General features: G+C 43.6%; 1 protein-coding gene across 1 annotated transcript in view; it reads right to left on the reverse strand.

The window, feature by feature from the left end:
- LOC126297540 (uncharacterized) overlaps positions 1–26,443 on the reverse strand; it is a 447,952-nt gene that overhangs the window by 33,163 nt on the left and 388,346 nt on the right. Inside the window, exon 6 of the mRNA XM_049988454.1 lies at positions 8,882–9,173. Coding sequence (XP_049844411.1) covers positions 8,882–9,173 — 292 coding nt within the window. The remainder of the gene's footprint in view (positions 1–8,881; positions 9,174–26,443) is intronic.

Here is a 26,443-nt window from a genome sequence, read left to right on the forward strand (position 1 = left end):
CACTGGACAAGCTATTCCCCTAATAGGGCAGATTGACGCCTCAAATGCCAACATGAATGTGGGGGGCGGAGGGGGGGGGAGGGGGGAAGTTGACATTGTGTGCCACAGAAAATCCTAAGGAATCTAATATGTTTGATTTAGAAGCCTTATATCTGCTAAGCTTCAAAATTAACAACACAGGGAACCCGATTTATGAAAGCAATTCACTCGTAGATCTCTTTGAAAACTTACAATGTTTGTTCAGAAACTGGTTACATTGTACTAGTAATTTCCAAGCTCAACGCACATTGAAATCTTTGGTAGCCTATTACCACGTCCCTATTGATCGAGATGAATTGGGTTTACCTTTCGAGATGATCTGATGAAAGGAACGGGATCAACTGCAAGCGCGAGTCGTCAATTTTATTTCAGCGAGCCAGTAGCTCACCCCTTCTGCCATAATATGCAAGACAATGGGTCATTCGTAGTAGGTGGCGATTTTAAATCCACAGTAAACTCTCGGTCTCAAGTAGATATTTATCAACTCTCCGTGCAGTGGTACAAATAGCCATTATATCTTCAAACCAATACCTAGAAAAAATAGATTAGGGAGATGTCTGCTTACAGCGATCTTTCGTAGAGGAATTTACAAATACGTTTCTCATACTAAAAAATTATCTGTAGTCAACCCCTTGTCTAGCCACGTTTAATCCAAGGAAACTTTTGCTAATGGCCGGCCGGAGTGGCCGTGCGGTTCTAGGCGCTACAGTCTGGAACCGAGCGACCGCTACGGTCGCAGGTTCGAATCCAGCCTCGGGAATGGGTGTGTGTGATGTCCTTAGTTTAGTTAGGTTTGAGTATGAAACTTCCTGGCTGATTAAAACTGTATGCCGGACCGAAACTCGAGCACTTGCCCGTGAAAGGCAAAGGTCCCGAGTTCGAGTCTCGGTCCGGCACACAGTTTTAATCTGCAGGAACTTTCATATCAGCGCACACTCCGCTGCAGAGTGAAAATCTCATTCTAGGTTTAAGTGGTGATATGTCCTAGGCGACTGATAACCTCAGAAGCTAAGTCGCATAGTGCTCAGAGCCATTTGACCGTTTTTTTAATATTTTTTTTTATCGATAGATGTGTCGGAACACGGCAATGGAGCAGATCATTTACACAAAATGTGGATTGCTAAGAACAACCGAAAACTTATGCGTTGCTAAAAATTCGACAGGACGGTCAGAGCTTAAATCGCGTCAACATCGAGGTCATTGGAGACGCAGTACAAGCACGGATTTGGGAAGGATCGGTAGGAAATACGAAAATCCTATCGTTTTCAGAGGAACCATCCCGTCCTTTGCCTTAAGCAATTTAGGGAAATCATGGTAAACGCAAATCTTGATAGCTGGATGAGAATTTGAACAACCGTCCTTGCCAATATGAGACCAGTGTCTTAAAACCTCGCCACCTCGCTCTGCGTTGAAGCAGGGAGACTGGAGTTACATCTGTTTCAAAAATGTATTTGCGCTTTATGAAATATTCACCCAATAGAAAAAGGACTTTGGTAGTAACAGGATACGCATATGTACTTACAAGTGGAGAGCTGGATGTCTAGTGGCGATTAAACACCGTAGTCTCTTTTTTAAATATGCAGTCAAAGCGTAATGTGCCAGTAACCACATCTTGTCTAGATGCATCACTGGCTATCAGAATTCCAATGTTTCTTATTTGGTTAGCAACAATGTAGCATGTTCCCTTTGAATCCGTGTTTGATCCTTTGCACGAGATAGTTATTTATTCTGGACCCTTCGAAAAATGAATCCTTTAGGCAAACATATTTTGAAAGCTTCAATTCTACCTTCAAAGTACATTATATCCGGCAACAACTGTGCATTTTTCATAGATCTGGTACTTATTTATACGAAGGTGTGCTGTCAGCAGTGACTTAGAATTTTTATGTGAAAACTCTAAAATGCATTTTAAATAAAACAAACGTTATTGACATTCTACTTCTTTATTTATCTTGTCTACATATTTATTATTAACAAAATCACCCGGGCAACGAACACATTTCTGCCAACGAGAGACCAGGTTGTCGATACCGTCTCTGCAGAATGTTTGACTTTGTTGACGGAGCCACAGCCTCACCTGTGCTTACATCGCTTCAAGGTGTCAGACTTTTGCAGATGTCGCACCGTTCTGTGTGGTCTGGGATTGTCACGCGCGGACGACCTCTTTCAATTCGAAACTCGATTACAGCACGCTGTTTCTCACACACAGACAGAGTTACGTTACAAACCACCATGTTATACACGCTACAATTCGGAGCCCTCTAGCGGCAGATTACTGTAAAATCGTAAAGAATATTCTAAAAAAATAAAAGGAAACAATTTCCGAGGCATTACTTTTCAGCACGCACTTGTAGAATTCATAGTATCGCAGAAACCACTTCCTAACAGCACATTTACCAATTTCCTTTTCTCAACTTATAAAATTTGAAAGCTTCTACTTCACTTTCTCCGTTGATTCTGTCAGTCATTTCTACGTCTCATAATCATTAAATTCAGTGGCGTTAAAAGTAAATTGTCGCATGCTGAAGGAGATTTTCACTCTGCAGTGAAGTGTGCGCTGATATGAAACTTCCTGGCAGATTAAACTGTGTGCCAGACCGAGACTTGAACTCGGGACCTTTGCCTCCCGCGCGCAAGTGCTCTACAATCTGAGCTACCCAAGCACGACTCAGCCCTCGTCCTCACAGCTTTACTTATGCCAGTACCTCGTCGTCTACCTACCAAACTTTACAGAAGCTTTCCTGCGTTCGCAAGAGAGCTCGGCCGGTACGGTAGCTCAGTGTGTCGTTCGGTCAGAGGGTTAGCTGCCCTGTGTAATAAAAAAACTGGGTTAATGGATGAACGCCGAACTTAAAAAAAAAAGTGTGTCCTGCTGCGTCCGCCCCGAGAAGATGCAGCGAACGAAAAAAAAAAGGTAGAGGACTTGCCCAAAGATGTCGCATCTCTTCGCTGAACACGTTTTCAGCTATGGTTTACCCAGTTTCAACAGCAAAGTAGCGACGCACTCCACTTGAAACTGAGCCTAGGGAGATGGAGTAATGGTAGCACATATCCCGGCATGTGGTGGGTCAAATTCCCGTGCAGCCATACAGCTTTATCATTTCCGTCATGTCCCTAAATCGCTAAAGCGGGACGGTCCTGCTGAAAGAGCATGGCCGATTTTCTTCCCCAATCCGAGCTTATTTTTCTTCTCTAACGACGTCATTGTCGATGGGACGTTAAACCGTAGAGAGAGGAAGTGTGTGTGGGGGGGGGGGGGGGGGAGGTGAGAGAGAGAGCGAGAGGTGGGGGGAGGGGAGGGAGGGAGGGAGTGGAGGAGCAGTAGGGCAGTGTGGAGGGGGGGAGGTGTGCTTGCATACAGTTTGAGAGAGGTGGAGGACACCTCTCGACCTACCTAAGCGTTGAGCTGTATGAAGACTAGATTATGGTTACGGAACTGTAAGCAGTATACGAAACAATAAACTTCAAAGCATGCAATACTTGCTGAGTTACTGTGTTGTACGAGTAGTATGTTTTTCCCTTATTCGTAATCGAACTGCAAATATGGTGTTTCAGTGACGTGATTAAACACAGCGGAATGTTACAGGTTGTAGCAAAGATATGAATAATGTGATCGCTGTGGCTTTTAGTATTGAACTGCTCTAATGTGGGTGCACCGAAAATGTTGACTTCATTGAAACTCCACATCTGCCATTCAATGACAAACACGGGAGGAATGTGCGACAACACATGATGTTCTATTCTGGGGAACAGGATTCTATGAGTACTGCATATGTCAACATACATAGTTTCAAACAAATATTTAGTTTCTTACCAAATATATCTCCTTTATCACTTATGCGAATACGCTGGTGATAGCTGTCTGTTACGCGATATTGTTTCTTCAGCTACTTGTGCTTCTGTAGTCTCAACTAAACTTCAGACATTGATTCTATACAATTGCGAAGTTTCACCGATAAATTACCTTGATAGATTGTGCAACAGACACATCTATGTATTTTTATTCGGTTTTAGTCGTTTGAGCTGGGCTGATAAGTAACGCTATACGGCAGGGAAGCAATACTTGCCACTGCCCATCTCTCTGAACGTGACTGAAGAACTACGATCTGTGATGTAATAGCTCAGGTAAGTAGCCTCTAGCATGCTCCATAGTTGGAAGTCTGTATTATACAGGGTGTTCCACATTTCCCATTACAGGTTTATAGGGGTTGTAGGAACCCATATTCGGAAATTAATTATTCGGATGTAAAATCAATTTGAGGATCGGATAACTTTCAAATGCCCCGCTTCAAGGTACGCACTCATAGGAGACAATGAAGTCCGACTTGTGTTCTCTGCAGGAGCTTCTCCGTATAGCTACCCTACCGTTCGTTGTACCAGGTGTATCTGCTCACACAATCCACAAATCCTGATGCGTCTCCATGGTGAATCATATTCAACCCTCTTAGTTGCGAACGCAACATTTTCTCGCAGCCGTTGTTGTAGTGGGACAAAAAGGGAATGTGGCGGACTGAGGTAATCTGGAAACAGTTTTCAATACATTGGTTGGGCAGTCCTACCATTACGTACCGTATTGTTAACCGAGAGATTTGAAAGTAATCGTACCTTCAAACTTATTTTATATCCAAACGGTACATTTCTGAGTATGTTTCCTCATCAAACCATTATGTACAAAGTCCCCTGTACAGCCTGTGGAAGCCTGTAATAGGAATTACGAAATACCCTGTACATCTAAACAAAATCTGCTGTAGATACAGAAAATGTATAAACGTTTATTAATATAAGTACCAATCACGACATTGCTCTTTCAAACTTATTTTCGAACTGTACAAACTGCTCACATGACACTGAATTTACTCAAAGCTCGAACAATCAGATAATAAAATATATTGGATAAAGCGCATCCAAAACCTGCCTGGATAACTGTGCGTGTTAATGCGTTGCCTCTAGGACAGAGAGAATACGCCTGGGGGATTTACGACGAGTGTGCTGGCCAGCCTGGTTTTTAGGCGGTTTTCCACATCCAACTAGGTGAATACCAGGCTGGTACACAATTCCCGCCTCAGTTACACGATTCTCAAGAATTTAGAAAACTTTCGGCCACTTTCACTACACGTAGACAGTTGGGGCACACATATTCAATCCCAAAGGCGGGGGGAGCTAACAGGGTGGTGGCATAAGGGCAACCACTCACCCCTTACATTAACCATGCCACACCTGTTAATAACCATGCCGATCCTATGCCAATGAGGGACAAAGGCACGAGGAATGATGATGATTAGTACCTAGGGCTCGAAATACTCTGCATGGAAAAAAGGAAGTGAAGCACCCAGAAGAAATGGTATGCCATCAGCTTAACTTTTGATGGGTGTGTAAATGTCTGGAGCTGCAATTCCCTGTGGCAGGCAGAACAGTCAACTTAGCACGTTAGTGTTGTTCGGGTTTAGTTTTATAGGCATGCATGGTAGAGTATATAGGCTGCGTGAAAAGCGAAAAATGTTGAGTGATCTCTGTGAAGGACATGGAGATGCCGCGGACTTGTGTGGGACAGCATTATCAGCACCTGACAGAATTTGAAAAGAACCTCATTGTGGTTCTCTATTTGGCTTGCTGATCCAATAGTGCAATATCCACATTTCTTGGTATTCGGATGTGACATATTCAGATGTGACATTGGTCCAGTGATGCGAATGTGAGGGCAGGCATATTCGTTGTCAACGTTCCAGACGACCACACATGACCAACACAAGATGATTGCCGTATTGTGCACCAAAGACATTGTAGCCGCTCTAATCTGAGTCAGGTATCTGAGAACAAGTCACCCAATTTTTCTGGAATTGTAATAACTTGTTCCTCTGTTGCATGAACATCACATCTACCGATTTCCGCCCCATACGTATAATTCCTTCATAGTGCTTTTTCTTTGACTGTGTACTGATGTTTATACAGGGGCGATCAAGATGCTCCCGTTTCAATGCGTTACTTTTGTGTATGTGCAACGTAGCGTGACTCCGATGCAGGTATAACACGCACAAGTAGGCAAGGGATTAGTTTGGCGCTGGTGTCTTTCCGACGTGCATGCAGTAAACGCAGAAACGTGAACTATGGCGACGTTATTACCAAATGTGTTCAAAGGAGACCAACTTGCTGTTACTCTTTCCTTGGCAGCCGAAGCTCAAAGACCGGTAGACATCCACCGGAGAACGAAGAATGTTTCTGGAGCAGCATGTGTCGAAAACCACCGTTGTGAAATGGGTGCTGCTGCTTCATAATAACGCACGTCTCCTTATCGCAAATGTCGTTACACAGAAGTTACGCCAACTCAGCTGAGAATCACTCGAGCACAGCAACCACCCTATAGCCTGATCTGTACCCAAGTGATTATCTCGCTTTCAGTTCCTTAAAAAAGGCGTTGGAGGGTGGATGATTCCTTTCGCTCGAGGATGTGTAGCGGGTGGTTACGGACTTTTTCACTCTACAGGATATGGTGTTTTACCAAAACACCTTGGTGCGTCGATGGGGTGGTTGCCTGGTTGGCGTACAGTTTCTGGACTGTACGGCCTTCGAACGGGAGCTTTTTGATCGCTTCTTATAACTGACGATGGCAGAACTAGAGAGGATATAAAATGCAGAGTGGCAATAGTAAGAAAAGCTTTACTGAAAAAGACAAATTTGTTTAAATCCAGTATTAAGTCAACTGTAAGAATATCTTTTCTAAAAATATTTGGTTGGCTTAGAGCTTTGAACGGAGGTTGTAAGCTGGACGATAATCAGTAGAGACGAGAGTAGAATTGAAGCTTTGGAAATGTTTTGATGTAGATGAATGTTGAACACTGAATGGGTGAATCGAATAACTAACAAATAGGTATTGAATCGAAATAGATAAAAAAGAAATTCAACTTGACTAAAAAAAGGCTTCGGATAATAGGACACATTAAGGAATAGATAGTTTGTCAACAGAAGGAAGTGTGGGGGATAAAAACTGTAGAGGGAGACGAAGGCTAGAATACGGTAAGCAAGTGCAAATTCAGTTGCAGTAGTTATGCAGAGGTGGAGCGGCTCGCACAGAATAGACTAGCGTGCAAGGCCGCAACAGACCAGATTCTGAACTGAGGCCACAACCAGGAAGAAGCTGCGCAGCCGTCACATGGATCGTTCTTGTGTATATTTGGCAAATGTTACTCCAATACCCTTTTCAGTATTTTCATTCTACTTGGCTCTGAGCACTGTGGGACTTGATTTCATTCTACTTGATCACGTGCGGAGTCTCTCGCAAGGATGCCACTCACTGAGGTGACAAGTCATGGGATGCAGATATATAGATGGCAGTAGTATAGCACACACGAGGTATAAAAGAGCAGTGCATTGGCGGAGGTGATTCTGTGAAAAGGTTTCCGACGTGATCATGGCCGCACGAGGGGAATTAACAGGCTTTGAACGCGGAATAGTAGTTGCGGCTAGGCGCATGGACTATCGAATTTCGCAAATCGTTAGGGAATTCCGAGGTCCGCAACGTCAAGGGTGTGTCGAGAATACCGAATTTCAGGTATTACCTCTCACCACGGACAACACAGTGGCCGATGGCCTTCACTTAACGACTGAGAGCAGCGATGTTTGTGTAGTTTTGTCAGTTGTAACAAACAAGCAACACGGCGTGAAATAACCACAGAAATCACAAACGACGAACGTATCAATTAGGCCAGTGCGGCGAAATTTGGCGTTATTGGGCTAAGGCAGCACACAACCAACGCGAGTGCATTTGAGAACAGTGTGACATAGTCTGCAGCGCCTCCGTGACCACATCGATTGGGCCCTTAGACAACTGGAAGAACGTTGTTTTGTCAGACGAGTCCAAATTTCAGTTGGTAAGATCTGATCGTAGGGTTCAAGCGAGGCGGAGCCCCACGAAGCCATGGATTCAAGTTGTCAAGCCGGTGGTGGCTCTGTAATGGTATGGGCAGTGTAATAGAATGGACTGGTCATCCGGAACGGATCATTGACTAGAAATGGTTATGTTTGGCTACTTGGAGACAATTTTCAGCCATTAATGGACTCTATGTTTCCAAAAAAAGGCGGAATTTTTATGGACGGCAATGCGCCATGTCACCGGGTTCGCAATTGGTTTGAAGGATATTCTGGACAGTTCGAGAGGATATGGCCAGCCATCGAATATTTATGAGACATAATCGAGAGATCAGTTCGTGAACAAAATCATGCACCAAAAACCCTTCTGCAATTATGGACGGCTATAACAGCAACGTGGCTCAATGTTTCTGTATGGGATTTCCACCGATTTGCTGAGTCCATGCAGCGTCGAGTTAGTCCACTAAGCCGGGCAAAAGGAGGTCCGACACAATATTAGGACGTATCCCATGACAGCCCGCATCTCGTGGTCGTGCGGTAGCGTTCTCGCTTCCCACGCCCGGGTTCCCGGGTTCGATTCCCGGCGGGGTCAGGGATTTTCTCTGCCTCGTGATGGCTGGGTGTTGTGTGTTGTCCTTAGCTTAGTTAGGTTGAAGTAGTTCTAAGTTCTAGGGCACTGATGACCATAGATGTTAAGTCCCATAGTGCTCAGAGCCATTTTTTATCCCATGACATTTGTCACCTCAGTTTAAACCCGTGCAATGGTACTTTTGATATATTCTTAATTTATGTAGCTTATTTCTAAATAATAATGACCCACGTATGTTATGTGGTTACTAAGCGGACCTAAGTTGACTGGAGGACTCATGGTCCGTCTTTTGTTGATGCTATCGTCGATGATCTTAGCATTGCGTTTAATACTGATGGCCCGAAAGGGTGCCCGTTACGTAGGCAGGGAGTTAGTGGATGGTGTACACACCTTGTCGTAGTAGCATGGGAAGCGTGAAGGTGCGGTGCTGTTGCGTCCATCCTGGCCGTGAGAATCCGCGAAGGCGCGACACTCGCCCTGCAGCGTGTTGACGCAAGCCTCAAGATTGATGAAGAGGCGCGACCGGTTGAAGATCGTGATGTTCTCCTGTGCGGGCGCCACAAGTTGGTCTGGGTCAGCAGGCCGTGGACCGTTGGCCAACTTCCACAGCACGCTGAAGTTCATCGTCGGTTGCGGCATCTCGTCCGCGTTCACCAGCGTTCCGTTGATGCAATCTCCGCCCCTGTTGGCGAAATAGAGAAGATGTTTAGCTTATGGTAGTTGTAATTCAACTATACACACTTATAACAATACCACACTACCGCGCGAGCTGTCAACATCTCTAAGGGAAAAGGAAATCACATAGCCTACCCTAGCACAAACGGTAGCTACAGCGTGTACAAAATAGTATGGCACACCAGTTATCGCTACATAATGCGTACTGTGTTCTTAGTTCTATGCAGTGAAAGGATGGCATGGCATTATTGGCCTGGAGACTCCTTCCAGGATAGCTCGGTTCCGTGGTGCAAGTCCCTCTATTTGACGTCATTTCTACAGCTACACAGATACTCCGTAAGCAGCGGTACGGTGCGTGGCAGATGGTATCCTGTACCACTAATATTTATTTCATTTCTTGTTCAACTCGCAAAAAAAGTGAGGGAAAAACGACTGCCTATATGCCTCGGTCTTTGCCGCAGTGGATACACCAGTTCCCGTGAGATCACGCTGTTGGGCGTGGCCGGCGCTTGGGGTGAGTGACCATCCAGCCGCTATGCGCTGTTGCTATTTTTCGGACTGATGACCATAGATGTTAAGTCCCATAGTGCTCAGAGAGCCATTTTTCGGGGTGCACTCAGCCTTGTGATGCCAGTTGAGGTGCTACTCGACCGAATAGTAGCGGCTTCGGTCAAGAATACCATCTTATGACCGGGAGGGCGGTGTGCTGACCCCACGCCCCTCCTATCCGCATCCTGCACTGTGGATGACGCGGCGATCGGACGGTCCCGGTAGGCCACTCGTGGCCTGACGACGGAGTGCTATATGCCTCGGTATGAGTCCTAATTTCTCATATCTTATCTTCGTGGTCCTTACGCGCAATGTATATTGGCAGCAGTAGAATCGATCTGCAGTCAGCTTCAAATACCGGTTCACAAAATTTTCTCAATAGTGTTTCTCGAAAAGAACGCCGCCTTTCCTCTGGGGATTCCCATTTGAGTTCCCGAAGCAACTCCGTAACAAATCTAGCAGCCCGCCTCTGAAATGCTACGATGTCTTCCTTCAGTCCACAATGGTACGAACCCCAAACACTCGAGCAGTACTCAACAATAGGTCGCACCAGCGTTCTATATGTGGTCTCATTTACAGGTGATAAACTCTTTCCTAACGTTCTTCCAATAAACCTAAGTGGACCATTCGATTTGCCTACCACAGTTCTCACATGCTGGCTCCATTTCGTTTCACTTTGCAACGTTAGGCCCAGATATTTAAACGACTTGACTGTGTCAGGCAGGATACTAGTAATATGATATCCTAACATTAAAGGTTTGCTCTTCCAACTCATCCGTATTAACTTACATATATCCACATTTAGAGCTATCTGCCACACCAACTACAAATACTGTCTCGTATCTTCCTACAGCCACTCAGCTTCAACACCTCACCGTACACCACAGCATCATCAACAAACAACAGCAGATTGCTGCCCATCCTGTCCGCCTAATCACTTATGCATACAGAAACAACAATGCTCCTATCACAGTTCCCTGGGTCACTCCTGACGATACCATTGCCTCTGATGAATACTCACTGTCGAGGACAACATACTGGGTTCTATCGCCGGCCGGAGTGGCCGAGCGGTTCTAGGCGCTTCAGTCCGCAACCGCGCGACCGCTACGGTCGCAGGTTCGAATCTTGCCTCGGGCATGGATTTGTGTGATGTTCTTAGGTTAGTTAGGTTTAAGTAGTTCTAAGTTCTAGGGGACTGATGACCTCAGAAGTTAAGTCCCATACTGCTCAGAGCCATTTTTTTTTTTTTGGGTTCTATTATTTAAGAAGTCCTCGAGCCCTTCACATATCTGTGAACTTATTCCATATTCTCCTACTTTCGTTAAGAGTCTGTAGTGGGGTACCGTCGCAAATGCTTTTCGGAAATCTAGATTAATGGAATGAGCCTGTTGCCCTTCAGACATAGTTCGCTGTCTATCACGAACTGAGAATACGTTCAAGGATTCTGCAGCAAATCGAAGAGATATTGGTCTGTAATTTTGCGGGTCCGTTTTTACAGTTATTGTATACTGGAGTCTTCTGAGCTTTTTTCCAGTCACTTGTGACTCTGTGTTGGACGAAAGATTCACGACTAACGCAGGCTAGGTAAGAGGCCAGTACTTGTTATGAAACCGATCTGGGATTCTATCCATACCTGATGATTTATTTGCTTTCAATGTTCCGGTTGTTTCTCTACGCCATTGATGCTTATTACTATGTCATTCATATGGGAGTCTGTCTGATGGTCAAATGACGCTATGTTAGCGCGACTTTCCTATGTGGACGATTTCTTGAAGGTGAACTTTAAAACATCAGCTTTCGTTTTCCTATCTTTTAGAGACACACGAGACTGGTCAATAAGGGACTGATTGGAAGCCTTAGATCCGGTTAGCGATTTTACATATGACCAAAATTTTCTCAGGTTCTCTGTCAGACGTTTTGCTATGGTGGGACGGTGGTGGTTATACGCTTCGCAAATAGATATTTTCACAGATGCACTAATCTACATTAACATTGACTTGTTGTCTTTTGAACCGAGAGTGGAACAACCTCTGCTTCCTTAGCAATTTCCGAATTTCGTTATTAAAACATGGTGGATCGTTCCCATTCTTTATCCATTTAGTAGGCACACAACTCTCCAGACCACGATTTACAATCTGCTTAAACTTTACCCATAATTTCTCTACATTCATCTTACTGGAACTGAAGTCATATCAGTTCACTGTCTAGGTGAGATGCTATCAATTGCTTATCTACTCTATCTGGCAGGAACACTCTCCTAGCCTTCTTCACTCATTTATTAACTCTCGTACTCATAGTTGCTATAATGACATCATGACCGCTAATCCCCGTTTCTATACTGACATTGTCGATAAGGTCCGGTATGTTTGTAGCTACAAGGACTAAGATATTTCTTTGCGTGGGGGCTGCCGATCTAGCTGCTCAAGACCGGTTTCAGAAAACGTGTTCAAAAGAGATTGGCATGACTGTGTGTCTTTACCCACCGCAATGAGTCCATAGACATCCCAGTCTATACTCAGTAAGTTAAAGTCACCTCCAACTAGTATTGCACGGACTGGGTATTTACGCCCTACAAGCCTTAGACTTTCTTTGAATAACTATGCAACTGTCACAATGGAATCGGGTGGCCGGTAAAAGCATCCAGCAATTAGCATGGTTTCACCTACATCTGCTACAAGAGACCAGATAACTTCACTGACACACTCATCTTCGGCCTCAATAGAGAATATTTTTGTCAATTGCAATGAACACGCCTCCTCCGGTGGCCTCTAATTTGTCTTTTCGATATACGTTCTATGACTCGCTAAATGTCTCATAGCTTTCCAACTCGGGTTTCAGCCAGCTCTCGATCCCAAGAAAACTTTGAGCTCGAGAACTTTCCTGGAGGACAGTAAATTCGGGAATTTTGTTACGAATACTTTGACAGTTTACTGATAAAACTTTTTTGACAGTCGAAGTGTCCTTATGCTGAACGCCATCTGACTTTCCTTGCTGCGTATCTACCGGCGTGTGTTCATCAGAGTATCTCACCTAAAAAGCCCTCCTGTGCACACTGCAGGGTAAGATATTTAGTAATTTTGTAAAGGCTAATCAGTACCACATTAGTTGTGGTGCAGAGCGAATTATTCACTTTGTATTAGAAATAATTGCAGTGTATTTTAATTTTCTGCAGCTAGCACATCTTGGTCTTTTACTGACTGCAAATACTGAACTTAAATTAGCTGTTGAACTGCAGATTATGCATTATTAATAATTATTATCAATAATAATAAATAGATCATCACATAAGTGATTTGCCCTAAATATCCGTAGTGATGCGTGCAATATAAAATAGCTGCCCAATTTGAGGCTATCAATTTGTGCACGTAGCTGCTACAGCTGTAGGTTTTATGTAGGCAGCAGTAGAGAGTTTCGTAAGGGAGTGTGACAAAGCCATAAGAAATGTAATACGCAGTAGAACACCTAGTAAAAGTCGTACACACTGGAACAACATGGAACTTCTTGGATTGACTAAAATAGTTGTTAGTCGTAATTTCGTGGAGTATTCTAAATTAAACAAAAGAAATGCAAATCTCATGCGCTTAATGAACCTCTTCACGCTGTTAAAAAGAAGTACAATTTGACAGGTAATAAAGACATTTTGAAGATTAGTCAAATTTGTGGGTTTTAAAATAATCATGTGTGAAAATTCAAGACATTTATTGGTGGAAGTTGATGACATTTTAACTTGATGAGCTGTATATGTATGTGCATTATGTCAATATGAAAATGGACGTAAAATATACGTAATGTAGATGGACTAGGCATGGGCTCATGCTCACGTCACAGTAAAGAGTTGAAGGAAGCATGACGAGATTGTACGACTCCACACGAACCAACGTGCCTGTCAGACAGTTATGTTGGTGGGTATTTGTGGTGTAATATGGATGGCTGAACGAACAGAATTGATTTAAGATTCAAAAACTCAATCCAAAAACGACAACATCGAGATCGACAGTGTAAATTGTGTTAAGTGATTGCAAATACGCCTTACTCAACATGCTGTAGATAGGGGCATCGTTGTGTTGGACACTGCTGTATATCACGTATTTGAAGATGAATAAATACTGTCTCGGTTGAGAGAGAACAGTCTGTAATGCCGGCACAGGGACCGTGCATCCGCACATTGAGCGTTTAGCGTGCCGAGTTTCTGACGTCATAGCGTGGAATAGCACGTTGGGGAGTCTTCCCGAATGTGCAGATCAATATCTAGCATTTCAGGTATTCTGAACGTGCGTTTGAGCGTTGACCAGCGAGATGGCAGAACGCCATCTACGTCACATGCACGCTATCTCCCTTCGGTGCGGAGTTGAGAGGCACCATATTGGCTTTCAGTTGAAGCCCGTATGCATACGTGCCGTTTCTGAGGACCAGCAAACTGAGAAGCTCTCGAAAACCCGTCATTAATTGTATAATTCGTTGTAATAAAATGACGAGAAACGGCATAATCGTGGTTGAAGAATTATTATAACTTGCGTATCATGAGACTATGTCATTTGAAGGCAACGGCATGCTGAGGATCATTGAATAGGTATTGTTCTTGGTACAATTTTTATAATTAAATTTCAACTAAAAATCTAACTACGAAGAAAGCTTTCAGGATACTGTAACAAGCTATATATGGTTAACTTGCCGTTCTAGTCGCTTCAGCGCAGTGAATAGCGTGGTAGAATAATAACGAAGCGTGTTATACGTAAGTGCTTCGCGTCCCACTACATCCAACTATTCTTTCTCTAATCTTCACGTTTTTAATAGATTCTGATACTTTCTTATTAGTTCAGTGTAAGTATGTATTAATATTTGATGTTAGCCGGCCATTGTGGCCCAGCGGTTCTAGGGGCTTCAGTCTATAACGGCGCGACTGTTACGGTCGCAGGTTCGAATCCTGCCTTGGGCATGGATGTGTGTGCTGTCCTTAAGTTAGCTAGGTTTAAGTAGTTCTAAGTTCTAAGGGACTGATGACCTGAGATGTTAAGTCCCATAGTGCTCAGAGCCATTGGAACCATTCGACGTTATGTAAAAATAAGTGCGCTCTTTTTGGGAGTGACTTTGTTCGATTTCCTTAATTTAAAAGACATCATGCACTACTTACAGCAAGATATTTTGCCCTTTTTTCTTTTAAGTTTTGTAATTCACATGTTGTAGCGATTCTGTGCACACAGTAGGAACAGTGATCAAGTAAGAATGACTTTAGTGTCTTACTAAACAGTGAGAAAGATGAAATAATTTTTATCTGATGTGGAGAACTATTGTAAATTTGTATCTTACTATTTGTAATAGGACTTTCATAAGCCGCCGTCCTTATTGGCTGGACATCGTATTTTCCTTTTTGTCTTGTGATATTTTCACGGATATTGAAGTTTTTATTTGTGTATGCTACAGACAGAACGAGTTGACTAGCATATGGACAAGGGAGGAAAGTACGTTTTAATAGAGCTAGTATAGGAATTTTACGGCCGTCCATTTCAGTGTAATTTACGAGCCAGATACAGCTGACAACTGCCGCTGGAGCCCGGTGCGATCGCGCATACCACGTTCAAGCCCTCGTATCGTATGCACAGGTCACATCGTTCCTAAGCGTTCTGCACCACTTTGAACGACGGTTCAATCCCGCGTCCGGCCATCGAGATTTAGGTTTTCCGTGATTTCCCTAAATCGCTCCAGGCAAATGCCGGGATGTTTCCTTTGAAAGGGCACGGCCGACTTCCTTCCCTAATCCGATGAGACCGATGATCCCGCTGTCTGGTCTCCTCCCCCAAAACCAACCAACCAACCACGTTGAACTTGGCACGCTCAACGTTGACGTTCGACAGCACGGCCCGTGTGCCGACGGCTTAAGGGATGGAAGTTATAACTAAGCGAGAAGTACTAGAAATTGTTGAGGTAATTAAAGCTAAGCCTGACTGAACAATGAATGGAATCTGGAAGAAAAGAGGCTTCTTGTTCTACGATCGCCCCCATACGACTATAACAGAACTGATTTTGAACATACTGAATGAATGAATAAGCAAGAAATATCACCAACATTTAATCTTAAACTTTGAAGTGATTGACAAAGCTGAATAAAATATGTAACGGCATCTGACTGGGCGCAAACGTCTACGCACGATGCAAATACTGGAAACAGACACTGCGGTTATGATGCTTTAATCAAATATACTACGGTTTAACAATCATCGACGATAGGGACGATAGAGACGGACCATAAGCTTGAATTGTGGGAAGTATATGGAAGGAAACCGACTACTTCCTTCTCAATGAACCCATCCCATAATTTGCATTAGACGACTGAGAGAAACCACGACAAATCTAAATCTGATTGTCGAGACCGGATTATAACAGCAGTTTCCGTGAATGCCAGTCCAGTGTTCTCCCATTGACACCTTGTTAGACAATGGAGCACGAACATGAAAAGATTGTAATATGTTTTGGACTTGAAAGTAGTGGCAAGGGAAGTTCCCATGACACCAAAGTTCTCATATCTAGCTAACGGCAAGAACAGCTAAAGGAATTTAATGACTTAAGTTTCATTACTTAATTTACAACTGCGTACAGCACTCACTAAGAAGCAGTACTGGTACCTAATTGATTCACATGGTTAACTAAGAACATGCAATAAGTTCGCTTATATTTCCCCAGTGTCGATAACGTTTTGAAGCAAACTGTACTTGCTACAGCCCCTCCCGCTCCACCCACAATCAGTAGGGTTCAAAATGTTTCAAATGGCTCTGAGCACTATGGGACTTAACTTCTGAGGTCATCAATCTCCAGTCCCCTAGAACTTAAACGTAACTAACCTAAGGACATCACACACATCCCTGCCCGGGGCAGGATTCGAACCTGCGACCGTAGCAGTCGCGCGGCTCCAGACTGAAGCGCCTAGAACCGCTCGGCCACTGCGGCCGGCTACAATCAGTAGCGGTACTTTCTCTGTGGCAACAAACAGCAGTGCCCTCATTACGCACAGGTTATGTCTGTCAGGCGAGTCGTAGGTAGGTAACTAATGTTGCTATGTTTTGTAATACCTGAAAGGTCTACTAGAATGTAATAACACTGAAACTTCCTGAGAGATTGCAGCTGTATATGTCGTACCGAGCCCCGAATCAGAAAGTGATGCCTTTAGCTGATCATGCACCAGCCCGGAATCCGTTATCAAGATGGAAATAGTTTACGGCTGGCTCAACTGCTCGCGGCAATGAGAAAGCTGAAGATAGAAGATAACTATGACGACACTGATACCCCGACATCCTTCTAACAAGTTACGAAAAAACGAAATAACAGTTCGTTTTCCTTAGTTTTAGGTACACGCTTAATCATGCAGAAAAATCTAAGGCTTATTGATAGTGTCCTGCTCTTGTGACACACAGTTCATAAGATTTCTGGAATTTCATTTCATTAACTTATGGAGGGATTTAATTTGGAATCTCGAATTTAGAAGTCAAGCTACAGGGGAAATAACACGGAAGCAATAAACAGACTGATTAGTGTCCTTCTTCTGGAGGATTTTTCACATCTTCGGAAATGCCATGGTGATAGGATAACAGATTTCATGGGGAATGTACTCTGTTGTCTAATAACAAAACTGTGTCACGTATGGACAAAGGAATCCACAGCGCAATATCAAAATCAAGTTCAACAATGTTTTCAAATATGGGAGTCATTAAACTTATGTGAGCAGACAAAATATCAAGTTTTACACTAGCAACTGGATTGCAAACACATCAGGCTAATTAATACAAACAAAATTTTTGGGCAAATTAGTGTCAGTATTTTGTTAATCATAACTTTGGAAATAGGGTGGTTACAGGAAATCTAAGACAAGTTTCGGAATCAGCATAACAAATCCTTTAAGGTGAGACACTTCGCACAACATTTTACAGTCATGTTAAATTTCGTAAAAATTACATTTATTTCATTTTGCTAAGATGGCAGAACGATTTGTAGCTGGAGTAGATGACTCAGGTTTTGTTGCTATCACTTTTGAGTACATTCCAAGTGATTTAATTTGCAAGTGACAGTCTCTTTTGTGTTAAGATTATTATAAGTTCAAATACTGCTTGTCACCAATAACCTTATTTGTTCTATGAAGTAGATATAAAAACGTCGTTTTTCTGACCTAACAGCCCTTAATCTAGTGGGGAGAGGCATGTCTATATATTCATTTTTGAGAAATACCAACAACAGTTCTCTGTAAGATATTATTGGGGCAAGTCGTGTGATTTACCATTCAAGTAGTTTTTTGTGGTTAATTGGCAACTCTGAAAAACTAGGACAGACACTTCGTTATTGTGTGAACAGTGATTTCTGTGAACAGCGTGAATGATGTTTATCAATAAACCACGTACTGTGAATTAGTTGGTCGTCGTTTTATTAATACCTGGAACATAGCACAAGTGAACCCAAAGATAAATCTACTGGAGTAGATTGCAGCCATTTTAAATACATCGGTGTAATCGATAAGAACAATTAGATGGATTTGTGGCGTCTTTTTAATTTAAGGCGGCTCAGAGCTTAATTGGTTTTGACATCCAGGGATAGGAAACGCAACAGCGTGAGACGTCAAGCCATCTCGTCTCAGGTGAAAAAACAGCGGCGTTTGGCTGCTGCTCTCCTCCTAGGATGCGAAATAAGACAGGCGCTCACAGTGACTTGGCAGGCAGGTTCCGGCTGCTGTCCGCCACTAAAGGCAGATATTTTGAGAAAGAATAAAATAGAAGATGACGAGCAACTGCCACGTAGAAATATTGTGCAATTTAGAGAATACCGTCCAGTACAATGCTCCAGAATATTTCTCACTCTCAAATAGCATGTGGGAAATATATTTCCGTACGAGCTGTGATTTCTCTGGTCATTTCCTCTACGTGGGGGGGGGGGGGGGGGGGGGGGGGGTAGAAATCTGCCTATTGAAATTTAGTGAAAGATCAGAAAGCACCCTTGTTTTAATGATGGCGGACACCACTTACTTGTCAAATTTGTGGCACCCTCGCCCCCCTCCCCCCCTCACACACACACACAACACACACACACTCACTCACTCACTCACAGTCTCTCTCTCTCTCTCTCTCTCTCTCTCTCTCTCTCTCTCTTTCTCTCTCTCACTCTAATAGAAAGAGGATCAAATACATTCCCTGTCGCCACTTTTCGAACCATATAAATATTTTTTTCTAGATCATTTTGTGGTTCCTTTAGATTGTCTGGCTACTAGATGGTTAAGCATGGTGTCATTTGCAATTTACAGCAGTAATCGATTCTTTCTGAAGCTGTTTCTCAATTATTTCATTACTTCTTCCCGCTTTCGAAGCTAGCAAGAAAACTTATCGCACCACCAATTCATATTATTCCAATCGCTAACGACAAGGGCATTTTCGTTCTCTCGACATGTACAAATCTCAATAGTCCGCCTTAACAGCTGAGTGGTCAACGTAGCTGGATGCCAAACAAAGAGGCCCTGATTCGATACCCAGGTTTCTCAGCTCGGGGACTGGGTGTCGTGTTGTCATCACATTTTCATAATCACTGACATGCTAGTAGTGCCCTAAATGGCGTCAACTAAAAAGACTTGAACCCGTTGGCGGTGAGTCACCACACAGCAGAGAGAGAGAAAGAACAGACACCACAAACTTATACAGGGTGTTACAAAAAGGTACTGCCAAACTTTCAGGAAACATTCCTCACAAACAAATAAATAAAAGATGTAATGTGGACATGTGTCCGGAAACGCTTAATTTCCATGCTAGAGCTCATTTTAGTTTCGTCAGCATGTACTGTACTTCCTCGATTCACTGCCAGTTGGCCCAATTGAAGGAAGGTAATGTTGACTTCGGTGCTTGTGTTGACATGCGACTCATTCTCTACAGTACTAGCATCAAGCACATCAGTACGTAGCATCAACAGGTTAATGTTCATCGCGAACGTGGTTTTGCAGTCAGTGCAATGTTTACAAATGCGGAGTTGGCAGATGCCCAATTGATGTACGGATTAGCACGGGGCAATAGCCGTAGGGCGGTACGTTTGTATCGAGACAGATTTCCAGACAGGAAGACGTTCAAAGCAATTGATCGGCGTCTTAGGGAGCACGGAACATTCCAGCCTATGACTCGCGACTGGGGAAGACCTAGAACGACGAGGACACCTGCAATGGACGAGGCAATTCTTCGTGAATGGTCATCCAAGAATATGTCAGTCCTCATTTCAGTGTAAATGTTCTCTTTACGGATGAGGCTTCATTCCAACGGGATCAAATTGTAAATTTTCACAATCAACATGTGTGGGCTGACGGGAAACCGCACGCAATTGTGCAATCACGCCATCAACACAGATTTTCTGTGAACGTTTGGGCTGGCATTGTTGGTGATGTCTTGATTGGGCCCCATGTTCTTCCAACTACGCTCAATGGAGCACGTTATCATGATTTCACACGGGATACTCTACCTGTGCTGCTAAAACATGTGCCTTTACAAGTACGACAGAACATGTGGCTCCTGCACATTTCAGTCGAAGTGTTCGTACGCTTCTCAACAACAGATTCGGTGACCGATTGCTTGGTAGAGGTGGACCAATTCCATGGCCTCCAATCTCTCCTGACCTCAACCCTCTTGACTTTCATTTATGGGGGCATTTGAAAGCTTTTGTCTACGCAACCCCGGTACCAAATGTAGAGACTCTTCGTGCTCGTATTGTGGACAGCTGTGATACAATACGCTATTCTCCAGAGCTGCATCAGCGCATCAAGGATACCATGCGAGGGAGGGTGGATGCAAGTATCCTCGCTAACGGAGGACATGTTGAACATTTCCTGTAACAAAGTGTTTGAAGTTACGCTGGTGCTTTCTGTTGCTGTGTGTTTCCATTCCATGATTCATGTGATTTGAAGAGAAGTAAGAAAATGAGCTCTAATATGGAAAGTAAGCGTTTCCGGACACATGTTCACATAACATATTTTCTTTCTTTGCGTGTGAGGAATGTTTCCTGAAAGTTTGGCCGTATCTTTTTGTAACACCCTGTATAAATAAGGCGATGTCGGCTAATGATTCCTTCAGTGCAGATGCACACGAAGGTCGAACGCTTACAGTAATCGACGAGATGCCGCGATTAATAAGATAATGAGCAAGGGCACTACAGCAGTAGTATGTGGTATAAGTTGAAAATTTGGGTTTCATGGGAGGCGTGCTAGGATAGTCCGTGCGGTTATAGTGACCACTGCGCCCAGATGGCGTAGTGGTCAGCACATATACCAATAAGTGAGAGACCCGGGCTCGAATGCCGATGTAAGAATGAGGAAGGAAATCCGTTGAGCCCCTTAAAAGGGACGATTGCGGTATTTGGGGGAGCAATTGAGGCAAGTCATTCAAAACCTTAATCTGTATGTTCGGCCGCGAATTTGATCCATCGTCCTCCCGAATGCGAATCCAGTGCGCCACTTCGCTCGATGACATGCTCCAAGAGTTATTTTGTCAATTTAAATGAGACGTTTTCGATCATCCGCCCTATCACTTAGACTGGTCTCCAAGTGATTTCCAATTTTTATTGTAAATGAAAAAATGGCTTGGCCCCCAATACTGTGATTCCGAAAAAGATCTTCAAGATGTAGAGTTGTCATTACGTACCAGCTTAAGCTGCTCTTCAGTTTATTCTTTATTGAGCGACGGGTTTCGGTCAGAGACAACTACTAGCACATATTTTTATTAACAGCAAGAGTTATATAATTTGCATCAAACGTCTAGAGGTGGCAGATCACGTCATGGGGAACACTTTTTCTTCGACAAAAAATATTCGCTGTTATCGGTGGCGTTGGGTGTGTAATATTTACCAGCCGTGGGACGATCACATTTCACCGATTTAGCAGGGGCTACTATGTGCTGCATACTGCCTACCTCAGTAAGCTGATACTGTGATTTTCAACAAGAAATCTTAAGAACGAGTGTCTCTAAGTGGAGAAAGTTGTTTTATAAGCGAATCAGGAATTTTAATTTTTCTGAGCCTACCCTCTTTCATTAGGAGCAAATGAATGCACTATAGGCAACACATATGGAATACGCACATCCACACTCTGCCACCTATCAGGGGCATAAACGACAAGTTTCGCCGTGAAGAGACATTTTGTCTCCAACAAAAATTGTTCCTCGTGGCGTGGACTATCAACCCTACACATTTGAAATAAGGACTTTCAAACACTATGTGTATATCAAGAAAAAGAGAATGTAACTCTTGTTGTTAACTGGTCTTCGAGGGAAATCGGTTGCAGAATAAAGAATGAAGTTAACACCAGCTTAAGATGTTACATGATGTGATATCTACAATTTATAAAATCTGTGGAACAAAAAAAAAAAACAAGAAATAAGTTCGCAATGCACTCACGGGTTGACCGTAATCTCAGAACGCAGAACTTTATGCAGAGGGAACTCGTCAACTCGTTACGAAATATGACAAACACTTAAATTTCAATGGTATTTATGTAAAGAAGTAACACCAGATAGCCTTCGAATATGCCGTTCCCAAGCGATTCTGAATTATTATCATCATCACGGCAACAGTCTGTGTAAATAGAGCTTTCCTTGCAACGAACATAGTAAGATGCAACTTTGAAGTATGTAATAAGGGTAAAAGAACGAACCCGCAAAATTACCGACCAATATCCATAACACAGATTTTCTGCAGAATCCTTGAACATATTCTCAGTTAGACTATAATAAGTTTCCTTGAGACCGAGAAGTCTGTGTCCACGAACCAGCACGGTTTTAGAAAGCTTCGCTCGTGCGAAATTCAGCTTGCCCTTTTCTCACATGATATAATGCGAACGATGGCTGAAGGACAACAGGCAGATCCAATATATCTAGGTTTCCGGAAAGCGCCACCGAAGACTGTGCGAGAATCACAAATACGTAAGTGTCTCGAAAACTCCTTAAGCAATGAATCCAGTATGTCGTCCTCGACTGGGAGTGTTCATCAGATACAACTGTATCATCAGGAGTTCACCAGAGAAATGTGGTTGGCTGGTTATTATTTTATATACATGGTGGACAGGTTGCAGTTGCTCGGTGGCGAAGTGATGTTTCTTGTGCACCCCCATAACGATTTGATTTGTTGGCGATGTTGTGCGTTAAGTAAAACACTCGTGCCACTAGGAAAAGTATCGGATTTTAATGACCACTGATTTGATAAATGATTTGCGAAATACTCTTCCACCCTGACTTAGTTTTGCTTGTAGTGTCTTTGCGGAACTTTTTCTGAGTAATCTATAGCAACTGAATGTAATAACCGTGGGTTTAGGTATAATTGTGTGGTTGTATAAAGATACATTGAAGCCAGGTCTGCGCTCCTCTGTCCCATTCCATAATTACATGGCGAAACTGAACCATGTTAACTAGAGACTGGTTTTGATGATGTACATGGCAAGAGAAACACGACTAGTTGTTGAAATACCATCGGTACTGAATAAATATCAATTGATCTCTACCCTCGACTGATTACTTACTCCGTCCATCATAAAGAATAGGTGGCAGTCAGTACCACAGTCTAATTTTGGGTCATGAAAGCAAATAAAAGTTGTATACTGCCTATTAAGCCCTGTATATGTGCCTTCTGTAGTGGTTAAAAAAATGCGTTATCCGTTGCGTTCAAATTTTTACCGGTTCGTTAAAACCTTCCGCTAGAAATTATTAATACCCAGCAATAACTCGCAGGGGCCGGTAGTTTCGTGGACCACACGAATTTAAGAAACCATTTACTACAGACGGTAGCTTGCAGGAGCGGTAGGACATGTCAAAGCGACGGTAATCTACCTACTTAGGTAGACTTTTACCACCACCAGTACTGGAAGGTTACGTTGCACGGTGATTAAAAACATGACTACGAGACGCAAATGAACCTAGTGTACTGTTTTAGATTTACTGCCTAGTACTCGTGGAGCGTGCGGCATCGTATCACAAGGACGGCCCCGAGAAGCTGAGTCTAGGCACGTGTGCGGCCCCGCGGGGCTTGATACATCCTTCAGGAAGGCAGAGGCCGCGTGTCGTCGTAAAACGCTTGGCTGGCCGCACCCCTGTAACGCGAGGGAAGCTAATTTCATCTCACACTGCCGAGCTGCCTCGGGCCCCGGGGGCCTGTAACGCCTCCCGTGCCCCTGCCGGCCCACGGAGCGTGCAAAGCGTTCTCACTAAACCGCTAAAACCTGCTCTCCCGTGGATTTCATACAAATTATGCTTGTATATCCTACATCCGATGACACTCAGAAAAAGTTTAAAGGCTATTTTTAAGGAAAATTTTATCAGTGACACTAGATGATAGCTGCTTCATAAGGAAGCGACGTTTTGCTGTGCTCAACGATAATCGCTACTTTCAGATGGATAAACGCTGCAGTGTTCGCCTTTAGCACACTGGTATTGAAGATGTCAATAAATCAGCTAAGTGCAATACCCGTAAACAAATACTTATATATACAAACCGGCTTTCAGTTTCTATCCTTTACGTGCAGGTGAGATCATACGGCCGGCCGGAGTGGCCGTGCGGTTCTAGGCGTTACAGTCTGGAGCCGAGCGCTACGGTCTCAGGTTCGAATCCAACCTCGGGCATGGGTGTGTGTGATGTCCTTAGGTTGGTTAGGTTTAATTAGTTCTAAGTTCTAGGCGGCTGATGACCTCAGAAGTTAAGTCGCATAGTGCTCAGAGCCATTTGAACCATTTGAGATTACACGTACTAAATAAATTCGCTTTAAAAATGTTCATTCTTACATTCTACGTACCATCTAAATATGCTGTCTCCTTCGTAGCCAATTCGCTATTTGGATCAAAATTTGCACGTGTCGTGCCATTTTAAGTATTTTCCAACGCTGAATGCCGCGAAAAACGTAATAAATATTGTACCACAAGTTGTAAACTATGTTTGTCCTGAATGAGATTTTCACTCTGCAGCGAAGTGTGCGCTGATATGAAACTTCCTGGCAAATTAAAACTGTGTGCCCGCGAAAGGCAAAGGTCCCGAATTCGAGTCTCAGTCCGGCAGGAAGTTTCATATCAGCGCACACTCCGCTGCAGAGTGAAAATCTCATTCTGGAAACATCCCGCAGGCTGTGGCTAAGCCAAGTCTCCGCAATATCCTTTCTTTCAGGAGATACGCAGAAGAGCTTTTGTAAAGTTTAGAGGGTAGGAGACGAGGTACTGGCAGAAGTAAAGCTGTGAGGACGGGGCGTGAGTATTCCTTTGGTAGCTCAATTGGAAGAGCACTTGCCCGCGAAAGGTTCAAAAATGGTTCAAATGGCTCTGAGCACTATGGGACTTAACATCTGTGGTAATCAGTCCCCTAGAACTTAGTACTACTTAAACCTAACTAACCGAAGGACATCACACACATCCATGCCCGAAGCAGGGTTCGAACCTGCGACCGTAGCAGTCGCGCGGTTCCGGACTGAGCGCCTAGAACCGCGAGACCACTGCGGCCGGCCCCACGAAAGGCAAAGGTCCCGAGTTCGAGTCTCGGTCCGGCACATAGTTTTAATCTGCCAGGAAGTTTCATATGTTTGTCCTATCTACAAAGATAACAACCCTCCGTAATTTGAGAGTGTATCTATGTCAACGAAGGTATAGTTTTGGAAAATTTTGGAGGAGTGCGAGCATTATGCATACCATTTTTATAGTAAATTGACGGTTGAGACGTCCAAATTTGAATCAAGTACACAGTACTTCGTTTGGAGAATTGCTTCTTCCTGACTACAGTGTTCTGATTTACGTAGTGCCGATATTTCCCATTTTTTGTGCTCATTGACCAGTTTGTTCTAAGAAAGTATTCGAAATTTTATGGTAACAACAATAACATGGCTCTTACGTCGTCGACTACTGAGGCGTAACAGTGCGATTTGCGTATATTATACCTCATATCGTGTTCTATCTCTTCCTTCAACAGTAATGTACACTGTGGTGACTTACGTCATGGCATACCTTGTAATATCGTGTAGGATCTTCTTTAGCCCGGTGTAGTGCAGCAACTCGACGTGGCGTGGACTCAAAAAGTCTTTGGAAGTCCCCTGCAGAAATATTGAGCCATACGTGCTCTACAGCCGTCCATAACTGTAAAAGTGTTTCCAGTGCACGATATGAAGTACGAACTGACCTCTCAATTACGTCCCATAAATATTCAGTGGGATGAATGTCGGGCGATCTGGGTAGCCAGATCATTCGCTAGAATGGTCCAGAATCTTCTCCAAACCAGTCGCGAAAAATTGTGACCCAGTGACATGTTGCTTTGTCATCCACAAATACCCCATCGTTCATTGGAAACATGAAGTCCATGAATGGGTGCAAATGGTCTTCAAGTAGCCTAACATAACCATTTCCAATTAATGATCGGTTCAGTTGGACCAGAGGACCCAGTCCATTCCATGTAAACACAGCCCACACATAGCACCTGGTTGACAACTTGAGTCTACGGATTCGTGGAGGTCGGCTGTTGTGGCCGAGTGGGTCTAGGCGCTACAGTCTGGAACCGCGCGACCACAACTGTCGCAGGTTCGAATCCTGCCTCGGGAATGGGTGTGTGTGATGTCCTTCGGTCAGTTAGGTTTAATTAGTTCTACGTTCTAGGGGACTGATGACCTCAGAAGTTAAGTTCCACAGTGCTCAGAGCCATTTGAACCATTTGATTCGTGGAGTTTGCGTCATACTCGAACCCTACTATCAGCTCTCCAACTACAATGGG

The sequence above is a fragment of the Schistocerca gregaria genome, chromosome X (assembly GCF_023897955.1).
Source record: "Schistocerca gregaria isolate iqSchGreg1 chromosome X, iqSchGreg1.2, whole genome shotgun sequence".
Lineage (NCBI taxonomy): Eukaryota > Metazoa > Arthropoda > Insecta > Orthoptera > Acrididae > Schistocerca > Schistocerca gregaria.